Raw genomic sequence first — 18,348 nt, forward strand, 5'->3', positions numbered from 1 at the left:
GTAATGGTTATAATAAAACCGAAAAAAAACTCAATTTCACGAGTGCAAGAAACGGTACTCCGTATAATTTTATTCCATTTTATTAACTTACTTATTTAATTATGTATATTACAGTACGTGTTCTTTGTATGTTTCTTTTTTTTAATCAAATCCAATAATTCTTTGAATTAATCCAGTACTCCTAAAGAATAGAGAAATAGAGACTACTGCTACTACTACTACTACTAGTACTACTACTACTACTACTACTACTACTACTACTACTAGCACAGGAGCACTACTACTGGTGTACCGTTAGGAAGGCGAACCTTGCGAGGCAAGGGCGACATTCCGCAGTTCGCCCCGCGTAACGACACAACAATACAAACAGGCGGAGGGGGCTGGTCTGCGCTACACAGCTTTTACACCTTGCAAAGTTGTGAGTATTAAGTCAATTTAAAGGCATTGCAAACACTAAGTGGACATTGAAGGTGTATGGCATTGAAATAATCGTACAGTTAACAAAGTGTGAATGGTATTAGAGAAAAGAAAAATGTATTGGAAATCTTTCCGTTGCAACTATTTGGTAATTACCTTGTTCTTTTTCCAGCTGTATCTGTAGTCTTGTTATCCAGACTTACACATAAACGTTTGTAATATTATTTAGCCTCATGAAGTGGAAGAGATAAGGGTTCTTGACTAATTTCCCGGATTTATGTGTGTTTTGAGCAGTTTATTTATCAATTTATTTGTTTTATAAAGAATCTGTCTTTCTCTGGTAACGGAGGAGCAGCTGTGAACAGCGGCAGAGAAAGCATTGCTTAACCTGCCTAATACCAGTTAATATCTCCACCATCTGTTTTCTTACTCTGATATAAATAGAGTAGGACTTCCAATCTCACTAAGTAACCGTGTTATGCTTTAAATTAGACTATTAAAGTAATCTAACTCATATTATCAGTTTTAATGTAAGTAAAGAAAAAATAAATAAATAGAATAATTTTGAGTAATATGTATATATATATATATATATATATATATATATATATATATATATATATATATATATATATATATATATATATATATATATATATATATATGAAACCACACAATGTAGATAGATTATCCCATTCATTGTGATCAGTACACCATTAACTTTTCTATGAAACTACTTGTGTTGTGTACCAGTGTAATGATTTAAGTACCACATGAAGTGTAGCTAATCACAGTCTTCACTTTTAACTGTTCTCTATTTTACTTTGCACTTGGAAGCTCTGGGAGTTATTTGTTAGGTAGGTATACTTTATATCTCTACCCTTAACATTTAAGAGTAGTACTGGATTATGATAAATAAACAAGAAGAAAAAAAGAAGCAAGTAATTGATGAACATAAGAATACAGTAAAATTATGAAGAGTTCTTGAGTTTGCTAGTGGAAGGGATGAGAGTGAAAGCATTGGTAAGGTTGAGAATTAGTTGAAAATCTGCTGCAAGGCTGTGGGAGTGGCAAGGAATGCAGTGCATTTGGCAAGTTCAGAAGAGCAGTAAACAGTGGAAATAATGGTAGAAGATGGCAAGAGATGTAACACTGCAGCAGAGTGTGAGAGACTGAAGACAGTCTGGTGAGAGAATTGATGAAGCAAAAAGCTTTTGACACCATCCATATAGGAGAGATATATTCCATACAAGGATGGAGAAAACCCTCTCTAGAGTTGACACCAGAGAGGAGGGCAGAAAATGACGAGATTTAGAAAAGGACAGCCTAATGTATTCATTGTAGAGGAAAGGCAATTTGAAGGATATTTCAGTTGTTGAAGAAGAGGCAACAGTTATCTGAGAGCTTGTGTCTATTTATCTGTTTGCCATGTCTTTAAAAGAACTGAGTTTTAAAGCACTGAACACAAAGTTTTTCCTGTCTTGTTCAGAGATTAAACAAATATCTGAAGTTAAGGGTTCTGTGGCTTCTGTGCATGAATTATTTAATTTCTGGTGAGTTTGATATCTGGCAAGTCACCTTCAGAATTATGTTGTAGTCATCAGCACAAGAATGGATAGGGCAAAAAGTTTGGATGAGAAGATTAATTATTAATGGTAGAAAGAGGGTGGGTGATAGGACAGAACCCTGTGGAGCACCACTGTTAATAGGTTTAGGAACAGAGCAGTGGCTCTCTACTACTACAGCCATAGAACAGCCAGATAAAATTTGATATAAAGGTGCAGGGAAATGGATAGGAATTGTAAGAAATTAAAAAAAATGTAAGGTTTATGCCACACTCTATCAAAAGCTTATGATATGTCAGAGAAGACTTAAAAATCACACTCTATCAAAAGCTTATGATATATCAGAGAAGACTTAAAAATCTAACTCCCCTTGTGACTTCTGGCACTTAGCCAAATTTCTCCAACAACTTACATCATCTATCCCTCCTATTTCAACTTGGTGGCACCACTGCCATCTCACCTGTCTTGAAAGCTGAACTGGATGATTCAGGGCTTGTTTCTCCCTCTCCTTCACCCTTCATGCCTTCTCTTAAGATTCTTCCTAAAAAATTTTTCCATTCTCTCACTATCCTTAACCTTTGAAAGGCTTATAGACCTGTTGTTCACAGTAAGGGTGCCTTCCTGCTCACACAAACTCTTCCAACTCTGTCTATCAACATTCACCTTTCTTTCCTACTGGAAGTTAGCTTATGTTCCTGAAAAGGTTGATTGCTCTAACCCTACAAACTACCAACCTATTGCTTTAATTTCCTCTCCTTTTATTTTTTAAATTTTTAACTTTTAATTATTTTATTTCATTTTATTTTATTTTATTTTATTTTATTTTTGTCAGTCCTCAACAGGAAGATCATCAAAATAACTACCATTTCACAATCTTATATCTGTTTACCAGTATGGGTACCATCATGGAAGGATCAGGCTTCCCTCACAGAATCTTGGTCATCCTCTTCTAGGAATTTTAGTGAAACTTGAATATATCAAATGTATTTAATTTGTCTGGCATAAAGTTTTAATTTTCAACAAATGCATTTGATTTGTCTGGCACAAAGCTTTAATTTTCAAGCAATCCTTCTATTGGTGAAAGAATTCTTTGGTTTGTTGGAAAATAATATTGACATGATTCTGGAGAAAATATGAAGTCCTTGAGTTTAAGGACATGGAAGGCTCAGGTACCATAATTTTGTGGGGTCTCGCTGTCTGAGTTAATTTGATGAAATTACAAATGAGCATGTACATGTTGTCACAAAAACTCAAGACACAGATTATGAAATTCACAGAGTGATGCCAAGTGGCACACTGCTTGGTGACCATTACTGCTCTGTCCCACACCACACACATCCATACACTGCCATTTTTTAACATGTCATGGAATTAGTCTTAGAACTTTTTGATACTATCTTCTATATTTTCAAGTTCTCTCTCTGATGCCTTGCTCCCTCAAGGAGTGCCCTCTAAAAGGTTGGCCACAGCAGAGAAGCCCTTGTTCTTTTCTAGCTTGTCTAAATGTCTGTCTCAACTAACACCTCTTTCATACAGTACTCTGACATACACTTCCTTTATAAAGTTGTTGCTCTTCATCTTCTCAGTATGGCCATACCATCTCAGAGTTTTTTCCTTTCCAACCACTCCACAATTCATGGGACTTGTACAAGCACTCATACCATGTCTCATGCAGGTTTTCATTGTCATTCCAGTTTACTAATTTCCACAGCACACACTCTTGATTGATGTGCCCTATTCTCTATCCAATTTGTAAGTCAATGTTGGAAGGAGCACTCTGTTCCTTAAACCCCTCTTTACATCCTTATACACATTTCTCCCTTTCATGATCCTTGCAAGTGATTCTCTGACATGCTTACCTTTCACAGTCCTCTTTCATATTTTCTTATCCATGTAAAAATGTTTGCATAATATTATCACCAGGCAGTGAAATTTTCACCTCTTTTCTCTCTCCTCCCATAATTACTGTATGCTTCAACACCTCTGCAGCTGGCACATTCATCCTACAAAAGATATTATGAAGTCACATGCACTTCCTGCTTCTTAAGAACCTTTGCCTTACTTTAGGTTTCCTTCTTACATACACCCTATGGCATTGATCCAGCACACTCTGGAGCTCCCTTTCACTCTCTGCCAGTCAGATGTCATTTGCAAATAAACATGTTGCTACAGCCCATCCCAATGTTCTGTTTCAACTTTGCAACATTTTTCAGCTTTAGCTATCAGCTTTATACAGCCATCTATAAAAATAAACAACCACAGAGAAGATATCATACTTTCCTGTTTCACACCTGCTCTTATAATGAAACTATCCAGACTAACACAGGCACTCTGTGTCTTAATTCTTTGCAGCAACTGCCCTCTTACACCATAGCTTTAAGGAAATCCCTAAGGGCTTTCTTATTAATTCTGTCATATGCTTTCTCTAGGTTCATCCAAGTTACCTACAACTTTTCATCCTTTCCTAAGTACTCTTCTACACAACCTGCCTGCTTTACTGGTGATCTACGGTAACTTTTCTTACTCAGTCTTGGTCATCCTCTTTTTTAGGGATTTTGGTGAAACTTTTGCTGTAGCCCTAAACAAATCAAAAGCATTTGATAGATTCTAGCACAAAGCTTTAATTTCTAAACTTTCTTCCTACAGCTTCTATCCTTCTCCCTGTAACTTCATTTCAAGTCTTCTTTCTGATTGCTGTTTTGCTGGTGTGATAGGCAGTCATTGTTCTTCTAAGTCTATAAACAGTAGTGTTCCTCAGAATTCTGTCCTGTTGCCCATTCTTTCTATCTTTCATCAATGATCTTCCAAGCAAAACTTATTGTTCTACCTACTCCTATGCTGATGATACCACTCTGTATCTTTCCACATCTTTTCTCAGATGTCCAAACAATCAGGGAGTAAAGAGCTCACACAGGGAAGCCATAGAATGCCAGACTTCTGATGCTTCTAAAGTTTCTGATTGGGGCAAAACAAACTTAGTATTGTTCAGTGCCTCAAAAATCCAACTTCTTCATCCATCAACTTGACAGTCTTTCAGATACCTATCCCTTCTTCAGTGGCACTCAACTGTCCCCCCTTTTAACTTGAACATCCTCAATCTGTCCTCAACTAGTAATCTAACCTGGAAATTTCACATCTCATATCTTGTTAAAACAGCTTTTATGAAGTTACGCATTCTGAATCATCTCTGCCAGTTCTTTCTGTAGGCCAGAGGCTTTCTTACATAATAACATAAAAAAAACTTTCTAAATTTTTCTTGTTCCTCACTGATCATTCACTTCAGTCACTTACATTGATCTTTCAAGACTCTCATAAACTGGCACATTTAGCAAACTTTTCCTCCTGTAGCTATTACGCTCGTTCCTGCATCCATTATCTTTATATATAGAGGTACAATAACTACCTTCTTCCTCCTCCCATCTGGTACTTCTTGCCTCCATGCCAGGTCACACAATCAGCAATATCTACTACTACATCAGTTCCATACTTTATAACTTTGTGCTGTTATTCTATCAGTTCCTGCAGCTTTATCACACTGGCTTATATCGGGTCTGATTTAGTATAGTGGTGGTCAAGAGAAAGTATGGCAAATAAAAAGACTTGGGTGAAGGTAACCATTTTATATTGAACCTTGAATATCATAGTTTTACAATAAAGTTAGAGGTTGTTAAGTTAGTACACACAGCAGAGAAATAGTACAGTTATACAGAGCATTAAAATGTTGGTAAATGTCTTCATTGGCTGCCTATTGGTCAGGGAATGGCTAAAAGAGTATACATGTATTATCTTGTCTATATCAGCTGAAATGATATTCCAAATATACAGTATCCAAGTGTTATTGCTGGTAGCTGAAACAGCAAACAGTATAGCTTTTGGTCAATAGAACTTGCTTTTGCCATATTATTATTGTTATTATTATTATTATTATTATTATTATTATTATTATTATTATTATTATTATTATTATTATAATCATCATCATCATCATCATCTTACAGGTTTGTCACCAGCATCATGATTGCTTCCAGCCAGCAAATCAAAGACTGCACCACAGCAGCATATGACTACCTCAAGAGTAGGTCAGACAAAAACTCAGTTGCCCTCCAGAAGCAACTGCAGAGCTTGTCTTTGGCCAGCAACCTGGAGATGTTTGAGCCATCTTCCTCTGAGACTCTGGAGCTGTACATGTGCCTGGAGAAGTTCCTCACCCAAGCTGAGGCCAAGTCCACGATGGTGGGGAAAGTGTTGACTCTCCTGACCCACATCTCAGAGTCCTGCACCATCAGGGATGCTCTCAGGTAACACACACACACACACACCAGTGGTGGACACCAGTTTCTTAAACATTTACTATTGTTAAATGGTTCTTGAACATTTCTCAGTCATACAAAAAATAATTGATTTTCTCTTCCTTTTATTATGAAAGAACATCAACAGATGTTCTGATTTTTTTATTTTTTAAATCTGTTAAATCCAAATTTTTGTACTTGTATATTAGGACACATTGAATTGGTTTATAATACCAGACAGAGACATAAGTGAATCTGGAGTAACTTGGGGGCAGCTGCCTCAGTGGGCCTTTTTTTGCCTTTGGTTTGTGTCCCTCCCACATAACAAGGAAAAAAAAAAAAAATAATAATAATAATAAATAAATAAATAGATAAAAGTTTTGATGACTGAGTCTGGAGAAAGGATGTGTCTGTGGAAGCCAAAATGGAAATGTGTGAAGGAGTGTGCCAACTGTTGATACAGCTGTAAGAAGTGAGCTCTAAATGCAAAGTTGAGAGAGAGGATAGAGGTGATGTAAATGAAGTGTTTGAAAACAGTAATAAGTTGGTTTTGGTGTTGGGACACTGTTGTCTGGTAGCATGTTATATTGACATTTTTGTAGGTCAACAACACTTAGGATCCTCCCTTTGCCCTGTGCTGCAGACCTCTGCAAGAACTTCTGTAATTAGTAGCTTCTTTCACTGCAGTTATGTTTTTCCTTGGCAGACTGTGAATGTGGCAAATGTTGCTGAAAATATGTGGTATCACACTGCAGAAGTATTTTGCACCTTCAGTGCCCTGTGTGGCAGTCAGTGTCATCACTGCATCAGTGATACATTGTTTATGTGTACGAGTACAGTAGACGTTTGCGTATCCGTATTAACTCATTGAAGGGCCTGTTGGATAAGAAGAGTTTCCGGATATGTGGAAGTTTGTTTCCTAACCATTTACAATTGAAAAATAACCCAAAATACAGCTGTATGAGTAAGAAAAACTATGTGTTAAATCACAATAAATGTATAATATCAAAGGATAAATGATACAAGTAGACCTGGTGCGATTGAGTGCGCAGGCAGTTTGAATTGTGAGGAGCCAGCCACTCACCTGTGTGATTTGAATTTCAGCCCCCAGTAAGACCTGAGAGGCTGCTCCAAATAGTGGTGCTCTGGGAGTGTCTACTGTATTTTTTTCCTTTCTCTCCCCTTCCTATCTTTTCCCCTTATGCTGCAGCATGATGTTTGAATAATGAAGCTATGTGATTTTTGGTGTGTCCAAACCCATTGTGCCATTTGCTCAGCAATGCAGGCAATGAATCACAGTGTATGCATAGACTGCAGCATTTCTTTTCCTGGTTTCTAGGCCTGCAACCCACCCATTAGTCTCACCAGTGCATTCATTTCCAACTTCTTCAGCTGTTGAACTACCTCACTTATTTAATAATGCATTCATTCCAATTAAACATTAAAATTCAAAATGGAAGCACCATAAAACCTGATTTGAACCACCCATGCAACAGAATATGATTATTTACAGTAAACAATAAAATATAAATAAAAGTAACATGTAACAAGTAGACAATCACATTAATCAGCAATTTACTATTTCCATTTAATTTATTTTTTATTTATTTATTTATTTATTTTATTTTTTTTCTGTTCTTACATTAGGTATCTAAAAAAATGAGAACCTGGATTACAGGTGTGGATTGTGGTTGTGAAAATTTTTATTCCAAGTGTTATGACCACAAATTCCACCTGTCTCACAGATGCCTTTATCTTGGCAAATTTCCCTAAGTCATCACCTACGTAACTTAGTGCGGAGCCCAACTGTGGGTTATGAGGTCTTTCTGGTCTCTTACCCCCTTTAAACAGATGGTCGCAACTACAGGTTCAACCCCCTTGATGGCCACCAATACCTCAGGTTGGCCTCCCTAATCTACCTCTGGCGTAGACTAGTGTGGGGTTACAGTCACTTTTACAGGGCCCATCTGGTCTCCTGTAGTAAAATAAACAATGAGGTTGCCACTCCACCGTAACCCAAGCACAGGGAAAGGAATAATAAATGTCTTAACAGACACTGAACTCGCACCGCTTGCTGGGAAACAATAAAAAAACACATAATAGGAGGGACAGCTACGACAAGTGATAAATACATATAAGGATTGTAATATTCTATGAGCTTCCACCCTCACAGACACAGTAACAGAATCCACCCATGCTCATAGAATATAAGAAGGAGGGGGCAGATGCAATTACCCTGACCCAAGGTAGAGTGCTTGTGTTTGGTGATAGTCAGGTTAGGCACTTAGATAGTGCGTTCTGTGCTAGGGATAGGAAGCGTAGGTCGAGGGTGTGTTTGCCGGGGGCCGGGATAGGGAAGGTAGCTGATAGGCTAGACACGTGCTTGGAAAAAGATGGGAGCAAGCCCATTGTTTTTCTCAGTGCAGGAGGGAATGACCTTGGTAAGGTCAGGAGTGAGGAGCTTATCAGGAGGTTTCGACAGGCTTTGGACAGGATTAGGGACAAGGGAGGGATCCCTGTGGTATGTGGTGTCTTGCCGAGGAGGGGAGTTGGTGCTGAGTGGCTGTCCAGGGCTATTACAGTGAATCGCAGGCTCGCGAATCATTGTAGGAGTAATGGATGGACGTTCATCGACAACTGGGACCTTTTCTATGGCAGGGACACCTTGTACGCTAGGGATGGAGTGCATTTGTCACGCCAGGGTGTTCGTGTTTTGGCCGAAACACTCGAGCGGGAGGTTACTGCACTCCAGCACTTTTTTCGTTAGTCGGGAGGGAAGAAGGGGTAGTGAGAAGGCGAGGGGCAAAATAGTTAAATCTAGAAAGGTAGCTAGCTCAGGGATGGTGAGAAACAGCTTAAGTGTTTACTACACAAACTGTAGAAGTATTCTGAATAAAATAGACTTGCTTAGAGGAATAGCGAGCGTTGAGAAATTTGATATCATTGCTTTAACTGAAACTTGGTTAGATATGTCAGGAAAAGTATTTAATCCAGAGGTTAAGATAGATGGGTATACAATGTTCTATAAAGATAGGGAAAACAGGAGAGGAGGAGGCGTCGCGTTATACGTTAGGGACACATTACAGTGTTGTATCAACAGTAGAATTAAAACAGATAACAAAGCAGAGTCGATATGGGTAGATATTAAAGAAGGATCGCAGTCAGTAGTACTAGGGGTAGTTTACAGACCACCGACCAGTACAGAGGAAATTAACACCTCATTGTGGCAGGAATTAAATAGAGCAGGCAGGTACAGTCAGGTATGTGTGGTAGGAGATTTTAATTTTAGGAATATCGACTGGAGTCTGATGGTGGGTAACAAGGAAGCAGAGGAATTTCTTAAGGTAATTCAGGATAATTTTTTAAAACATGTAGTCGTAGAACCCACAAGGGGGAATAATATTCTAGATTTAATTCTTACTAGCAGGGAGGAAGCAGTCACGCAGGTAGAGGTTGGAGGACAGCTAGGTAACAGTGACCATAGGGAAATTAGGTACAATTTAGAATGGGAAGAAACAGTTAGAAACAAAAACACTAGTAAAATACCTGACTTTAGGAGAGCAGATTTTGAAGAATTAAAAAGGTACCTCCAAGGAGTGGACTGGCAAAGGATGCAGGGTGAGGTCAGGTCAGGGACGGAGTTCAGAGAGATAAGGCAGGATGAGAGAGGTGAGGTGAGGCGTGAGGGTGTAGGACAAGAGGAGGGAAGATGTGTCCGGAAGGGAGGAGGAAAGAGGAAGGGGGGAGCTAGGTGTGAGTATGTTGGAATGTCAGGTCATGCTGAAATGAGAGAGGTGAGGTCGAGGTGAGTAGATGAGGGAGTGGAGAGGATGGTAGGGGACGAGATGAGGGGACTAGGTGAAGTAAATGCAGATGAATTGTATAAATATTTCGTAGATAAAGTTCATACAGATCAGTTAGCAAATATCCCGTATAGAATAATAAGATCACAAAAAAATGATCCTAAATGGATGACTGCTAGGTTAAAGCATTATATACGGCGTAAGAGAAATATATATAGGAGATTAAGGGCAGGTGAAGAAGTTTTAAGGACACAATATAATGAATTAGTTAGAACAGTCAGGAAGTTAACGAGGAAAGCTAAGGACAATTATGAATCAAAGGTAGCCAGCCAGGCGAAGATGGACCCCAAGGGATTTTATCAGGTATACAGGACGAAGAATAAGGATACTGTAGGTCCATTAAAGGCAGCAGATGGGGAGCTGGTTAGTTCTGGGGAGGAGATTAGTAAACTTCTGAATGATTATTTTTTAACTGTCTTCACCCAGGAAAACATGCAGGATATGCCAGATAGTGAACAGGTGTTTAGAGCAGATGAGAATGAGAAGCTGACAGATATTTCCATAACTGGGGAGATAGTGGAACAGGAGATAGATAGGCTAAAAAAGTTCAAGTCACCAGGACCTGATGAAATATACCCCAGAGTACTTAAGGAATGTAAAGAGATTATTAGTGAGCCGTTAGTTTCTGTCTTTAGGAAATCACTGGAGTCGGGTGAGGTACCAGTAATGTGGAGGCAGGCTAATGTAGTACCCATCTTTAAGAAAGGAGATAAAACTTTAGCATCTAATTATAGACCTGTCAGCTTAACTTCAGTTGTAGGTAAAATGTTAGAGTCAATAATAGCGAGGAACATTAGGGAACATTTAGACAAACATAACTTGATAAATCAGTCACAACATGGCTTCACGAAGGGGAAGTCTTGCCTGACAAACTTGTTAAGTTTTTACAGTAAGGTGTACGAGGCAGTAGATAATGGTGATAGTTATGATATCTTATATCTGGACTTTAGTAAAGCATTTGACAAGGTACCCCATCAAAGGCTCCTGAGAAAGGTTAGGGCACACGGGATAGATGGGAAGGTGTTAGGCTGGATAGGGTCATGGCTTAGTGACAGGCGACAGAGAGTGGTAATAAACGGCTCGAAATCCGAGTGGGGTCATGTAATTAGTGGGGTGCCACAGGGATCAGTATTAGGGCCATTGTTATTTCTAATGTATATCAATGACTTGGATAGTGGAATTAGTAGTGATGTTAGTAAATTTGCGGATGACACAAAGATAGGTAGATTAATTAGGTCAGAATCGGATGCCATTGCCTTGCAGGCAGACTTAGATAGAATGAATGAATGGACGGATAGATGGCAAATGCAATTCAGTATCAATAAATGCAAAGTGCTTAGCGTAGGTAGAGGAAACCCACACAATAGGTACACATTAGACAACCAAACTCTGGTAGGTACAGGGTACGAGAAAGATTTAGGAGTTATAGTTAGCTCTGAACTCCGTCTAGGGAAACAATGCATAGAAGCCAGAAACAAGGCAAATAGGGTACTAGGATTAATTTTTAGGAGTGTTAAAAGTAGAAGGCCGGGAGTAATATTAAAGTTATACTTGGCGCTGGTCAGACCTCATTTAGACTACGCGGTGCAGTTCTGGTCCCCACATTACAGGAAAGATATAGGTCTATTAGAATCAGTACAGAGGAGAATGACTAAAAGGATACGGGGGATGAGGAGTATCCCTTACGAGGCGAGGTTGAAGCTGTTAAATTTACATTCTTTAGAGAGACGTAGGTTAAGAGGGGACCTGATAGAAGTCTTTAAGTGGTATAAGGGTTATAACAAGGGAGATGTAAGCAAAATTCTTAGGATCAGCAACCAGGGTAGAACAAGAAATAACGGGTTCAAGCTTGAAAAATTTAGGTTTAGGAAGGAGATAGGAAAAAATTGGTTCTCAAATAGAGTGGTAGATGAGTGGAATGGACTCAGTAATCATGTAGTTAGTGCTAGGACACTAGAGAGCTTTAAGAGAAGATTAGACAAGTTTATGGATGGGGATAGCAGATGGAAATAGGTAGGTGCGTTTCATACAGGGACTGCCATGTGTAAGCCTGGTCGCTTCTTGCAGCTTCCCTTATTTCTTATGTTCTTATGTACTGTATTTGCTGGCACATTAAACACACATTTTCATGAAAGAAAGTATCTAATAATTATTGTGCATCTAATGGGGCTGAAATACAAATGCCCAGGCCAGTAAGTCTATGCTTATAGTTGTGGAGTTGAAGCATTATGCACAAATATTGTTACTACTGATAAAATTTCTCTCTCTCTCTCTCTCTCTCTCTCTCTCTCTCTCTCTCTCTCTCTCTCTCTCTCTCTCTCTCTCTCTCTCTCTCTCTCTCTCTCTCTCTCTCTCTCTCTCTCTCTCTCTCTCATCTTTCTTTTCACTTCTTTGCCTTTCTCTCTTTCCCTACTTCTTTTCATCTTTCTGTCTCACTGCGTGCAGCACAAGCATTTTTCCAGAGGTGTGGTTGTGAAGACTAGATGCTAAGTTGTATTGTTTCCTACCATTGCACTTGACATAGTTTGTGTGAACAAAATTTATATCAATTAGTAATGCTTATGGAATTCTGAAGCAACCAAAGACATAACATTAGATTTATTGGTAATGCTTGAAAATAGGTTTTATGATGTCTTGATTACTTTGTTGTTATTTGTTTTTGCATTGCAGGTATTTGAAGATTTATTTAATGTGTGTATTCAGTAAATGAAGACTAATCGTTGATGTCTTATCCTCAGAGACAATATGAAGGTAATTCCTGTCTTGAGCAATTTTCTGGTGGAGTCAAAACTCTCCAAAGACAATCACCTCAAGACTTTAAATCTTCTGAGCATTACCTCATACAAAATTAAGGTAGGAAGTAATTTATATTTTTTAAGTATTATCCACTAAGCTTTTTTATATATGTAATTAAATTATTCAAAAGAGACACTGCAGAGGACCCAACTTCTGATCTCTGCATATGATTTTTAAATGGGGTAGGGAGAACTTTTTTTTTTCAGTGTCTCAAAAAGGTGTCTTGCTCTGTCCCATTTTGTCTCCTTGTATGACATGCAGCAAATACAAAAGCACCCAAAATTCCAATTAATATAGGACAAATTTGTGTGGCAGAAGTTGATGAGAAACAGGAAGGAATTGTTTAGACTACTGAAATTAGATCCTCTGTGTAAGAATGATAGCAGCTTGGTGCCGTAATGGTTACCACATATGATTCATAATGAGTAAGTTCTGGGTTTGAATTTCTGGCAGTGAAGACTATTGGGTTTGCCTTCTTTTACAAAGTAGCCTCTGTTCACCTGGCAGAGAGTAGATAAGAGACATAAGCCAAGGAGTTAACCTTGTGACCTAGCAACACTACTAAAATGGCCTAAGCCAGGGTGGCAAAATGTAGGATTCAGTGGCCTTGCTCTTATAACTTCCAGTAAGAAATGCTGGTGTGTACTGGGGGATACTTAGCAGACATCTACATATCTCATACCTTATCAAAATAATTAATAATTCAGTAAAAGATACTAACGTGTACTTGGCAGACATGTCCGTCACGTTGCTGTGTTTGCCGGTGCATTAGATGTACTTTTTTCTTGGAAAAAGTATCTAATAATTACCGTGCATCTAATGGGGACTTAGTACAGATGCCTAGACCTGTAAGCCTGTGCCTATAAGTGTGTAGGAGAAGCAGTAATACACGTAGCACAAATATTGTTACTAATATTAAAATTCTCTCTCTCTCTCTCTCTCTCTCTCTCTCTCTCTCTCTCTCTCTCTCTCTCTCTCTCTCTCTCTCTCTCTCTCTCTCTCTCTCTCTCTCTCTCTCTCTCTCTCTCTCTCTCTCTCTCTCTCTTCCATAACTCTATGATGAAACATAAAACCATTTTTTTTTTTCACAAAACATCCTTGTAAAGTAGGGGTGCATCTTATGCAGAGGGGCATCTAATATGCTGGCAAACATGGGCTACATTTGTTCCTACTCATTCACACAGTCGTGATCATTGCTCTTGAGGTGTTCCCATTTCTGTTCACTCATTGAATATGTTTGATGGCAGATTGCATATTTGGAAGGATGGATTATGGAGCTGGTCCCCTTCTTGACAGCCACAGTGACAAAAGGGATTGTTGGGGACGAGTCCCTTCTGGTGGCCCTTCAGATCCTGGCCAACCTATGCCGTTCCAATCCCCAGGTGGTGGAGTACCTGCGTCACCTCCCCAATAACAAGGTAAGGGACAAGTAAGGCAAAGGACATGACAGTATTTGTAATGTGTGCCTGAGAATTCCTTGTGGGATAGTATGGAGCAAGCCATGAAGAGTGTAGATAATTAATTAGTCACCCCATCTGTTTTCAGATGCTGCTGACAACTTTGTCCCGCATGAAGAATGCCACGATGTACATCAGGTTACTGGTTCTGGAAGTTGTGTTTTTTGTTCACCCTAAATTGAGTGAGGCAATTTTTTCAAATGTGAGTAATGGTATAAAAGAGTGAGTATATATTTTAAGGATAAAATATGAAAAGTACCTAATTTTAAGAATCTGTAAGCTGGATTTGCATGGATCAAGTGTTGCTTATACAGAAATAAGAAAAAATCTTAAGTCATGATAACATTGAAAAGTTAACCCCTTCAATATGACGCCTATGTAGGCATCATGCTGCTTCAATGGAATATATGATGATACCTATGTAGCCATCATGGTTGGATTCTCTGTAGGCATCATGCTGCGTCAGTGGAATATAGGATGATACCTATGTAGGTATCATGGTTGGATTCTATTTCAGTTGTTGTTGAGTGATCCTGTATCTTGCCTTGATTTGTCTTGACAGTCAGTTTAATGTCCTTGAGGTTCTATTGCTCCTCTCACCCTCCCTGTTTCCACCAGTCACGTAAATGAGCTACCTCCTACTTTCTCTATCCTCATTTTTTATCCAAAGCTGGATGTTGCATTTATGTGCGCAGTGACTTAACCTGCTTTCGTGCCCATGCTCTTGAATCTTCTGAGTTTTCCACCATCTGGCTATGACTACAGAGTCACTCTTAAACTAAATTTATCTGTGCTGTATACCTCACACCTAACTCCTCTGACTATTTAACTTCCTAAGTGGAGCACATTCTGACTCTTCCCTTTTGCATAGACTCTCTCCATTCTTGGAGACTTCAATGTTCACCACCAGCTTTGGCTTTCCTCTCCCTTCATTGACCATCCTGATGAACTAGCCTTCAACTTTGTTATCCTCCACAACCTAGAGCAATTAGTGCAACACCCTACTCATATTCCTGACTGTCTTGGAGATACGCCAAACATTCTTGACCTTTTCCTGATCTCTAATCCTTCTGCTTATGCTGTCACCTTCTCTTCTCCCTTGGGCTCCACTGATCACAATCTCATATCTGTATCTTGTCCTATCGTTCCAATCCCTCCTCAGGATCCCACTAAGCGAAGGTGCCTCTGGTGTTTTGCCTCTGCTAGTTGGAGGGACCTGAGGAGGTATTTTGCTGATTTTCCTTGGAATGACTACTGTTTCTGAGCGCATAACAAAGGTGATAGTGTCTGGCATGGAGGCATACATTACTCACTCATTTTCTTGACCTAAACCTTCCAAACCTTGGTTTAACACAGCTTGTTCTCATGCTATATATGATAGGTGGCCCACAGAAGGTATTTAAGCCTTCCATCACCAGAATCTCATGCACTTTATATTTCTGCCCAAATCATGCCAAGTCTGTTCTCCAACTAGCCAAAGACTCCTTCATTAACAGAAAGGGTCAAAATCTTTCAAGATCTAACTCCCCTCGTGACTTCTGGCATCTAGCCAAAAATATTTCCAATAACTTTGCTTCTTCTTTCCCTCCTTTATTTCAACCAGATGGCACCACTGCTATCACATCTATTTCTAAGGCTGAACTCTTCACTCAAACCTTTGCTAAAAACTCTACCTTGGACGATTCAGGGCTTGTTCCTCCCTCTCCTCCACCCTCTGGCTACTTCATGCTACCTATTAAAATTCTTCGCAGTGATGTTTTCCATGCCCTCACTGGCCTAAACCCTCGGAAGGCTTATGGACCTGACCTGATGGGGTCCCCTCCTATTGTTCTCTAAAAGTGTGCCTCCATGCTTGCATTTTGCCTAATCAAACGCTTTCAGCTCTTTCTGTCAACATCTACCTTTCCTTTGTGCTGGAAGTTTGCCTACAATTCAGCCTGTTCCTAAAAAGGGTGACCATTCTAATCCCTTAAACTACTATCCTATTGCTTTAATTTCCTGCCTATCTAAAGTTTTTTAATCTATCCTCAACAGGAAGATTCTTAAACATCTATCACTTGACAGCCTTCTATCTGATCGCCAGTATGGGTTCCATCAAGGCCACTTTACTGGTGATCTGGCCTTCCTTACTGAGCCTTGGTCATCCTCTTTTAGAGATTTGGTGAAACTTTCGCTGTTGCCTTGGACATATCAAAAGCTTTTGATAGAGTCTGGCACAAAGCTTTGATTTCCAAACTACCCTCCTATGGCTTCTATCCTTCTCTCTGTAATTTCATCTCAAGTTTCCTTTCTGACCATTCTATTGCTGCTGTGGTAGACGGTCACTGTTCTTCTCCTAAATCTATTAACAGTGGTGTTCCTCAAGGTTCTGTCCTGTCACCCACTCTCTTCTTATTATTCATTAATTATTTCATTATTCATTAATGATCTTCTAAACCAAACTTCTTGTCCTATCCACTCCTACACTGATTATACTACCCTGCACTTTTCCACGTCTTTTCATAGTTGTCCAACCCTTCAGGAGGTAAACATTTCACGCAGGGAAGCCACAGAATGCTTGACTTCTGATCTTTCTAAAATTTCTGATTGGGGCAGAGCAAACTTGGTATTGTTCAATGCCTCAAAAACTTAATTCCTCCATCTATCAACTCGACACAACCTTCCAGATAACTATCCCCTCTTCTTCAATGACACTCAACTGTCCCCATCTTCTACACTGAACATCCTCGGTCTGTCCTTTACTTATAATCTGAACTGGAAACTTCACATGTCATCTCTAGCTAAAACAGGTTCTATGAAGTTAGGCATTTTAAGACGTCTCCGCCAGTTTTTCTCACCCCCCCAGCTGCTAACTCTGTACAAGGGCCTTATCCATCCATGTATGGAGTATGCTTCACATGTCTGGGGGGGTTCCAGTCATACTGCTCTTCTAGACAGGGTGGAATCAAAAGCTTTTTGTCTCATCAACTCCTCTCCTCTAACTGACTGTCTTCAGCCTCTCTCTCACCGCCGCAACATTGCATCTCTAGCTGTCTTCTACCACTATTTTCATGCTAACTGCTCTTCCGATCTTGCTGACTGCATGCCTCCCCTCCTCCCGCAGCCTCGCTGCACAAGACTTTCTTCTCTCTCTCACCCCTATTCTGTTCACCTCTCTAACACAAGAGTTAACCAGTATTCTCAATCATTCATCCCTTTCTCTGGTAAACTCTGAAACTCCCTGCCTGCTTCTGTATTTCCACCTTCTTATGACTTGAATTCCTTCAAGAGGGAGGTTTCAAGACACTTATTCATCAATTTTTGACTACTGCTTTGACCCTTTTATGGGACCAGCATTTCAGTGGGCATTTTTTATTGGATTTTTGTTGCCCTTAGCCAGTGTTCTTCCTACATAAGAAAAAAAAACTTCTTGTCCTGTCCACTCCTGCGCTGATGATACCACCCTGCACTTTTCCACGTCTTTTCATAAACGTCCAACCCTTCAGCAAGTATACATTTCATGCAGGGAAAACCACAGAATGCTTAACTTCTGATGTTTCTACAATTTCTGATTGGGGCAGAGCAAACTTGGTATTGTTCAATGCCTCAAAAACTTAATTTCTCCATCTATCAACTCGACACAACCTTCCAGACAACTATGCCCTCTTCTTCAATGACACTTGACTGTCCCCCTCTTCGACCCTGAGCATCCTCGGTCTGTCCTTTACTTATAATCTGAACTGGAAACTTCACATCTCATCTCTAGCTAAAACAGGTTCTATGAAGTTAGGGGTTCTGAGACATCTCCGCCAGTTTTTCTAACCCCCTCAGCTGGTTACTCTGTACAAGGGCCTTATCCATCCATGTATAGAGTATGCTTCACATGTCTAGGGGGGAGTTCCACTCATACCGATCTTCTGGACAGGGTGGAATCAAAAGCTTTTCGTCTCATCAACTCCTCTCCTCTAACTGAGTGTCTTCA

General features: G+C 39.5%; 1 protein-coding gene across 1 annotated transcript in view; it reads left to right on the forward strand.

The window, feature by feature from the left end:
• The first annotated feature begins 264 nt into the window (after positions 1–264).
• Positions 265–18,348, forward strand: part of LOC135090047 (uncharacterized) — an 80,325-nt gene continuing 62,241 nt past the window's right edge. The window contains exons 1-5 of the mRNA XM_063986283.1: positions 265–418; positions 5,981–6,280; positions 12,873–12,987; positions 14,178–14,348; positions 14,476–14,589. Coding sequence (XP_063842353.1) covers positions 5,997–6,280; positions 12,873–12,987; positions 14,178–14,348; positions 14,476–14,589 — 684 coding nt within the window. The 5' untranslated portion in view covers positions 265–418; positions 5,981–5,996. The remainder of the gene's footprint in view (positions 419–5,980; positions 6,281–12,872; positions 12,988–14,177; positions 14,349–14,475; positions 14,590–18,348) is intronic.

This window comes from Scylla paramamosain, chromosome 34 (assembly GCF_035594125.1).
Source record: "Scylla paramamosain isolate STU-SP2022 chromosome 34, ASM3559412v1, whole genome shotgun sequence".
NCBI lineage: Eukaryota > Metazoa > Arthropoda > Malacostraca > Decapoda > Portunidae > Scylla > Scylla paramamosain.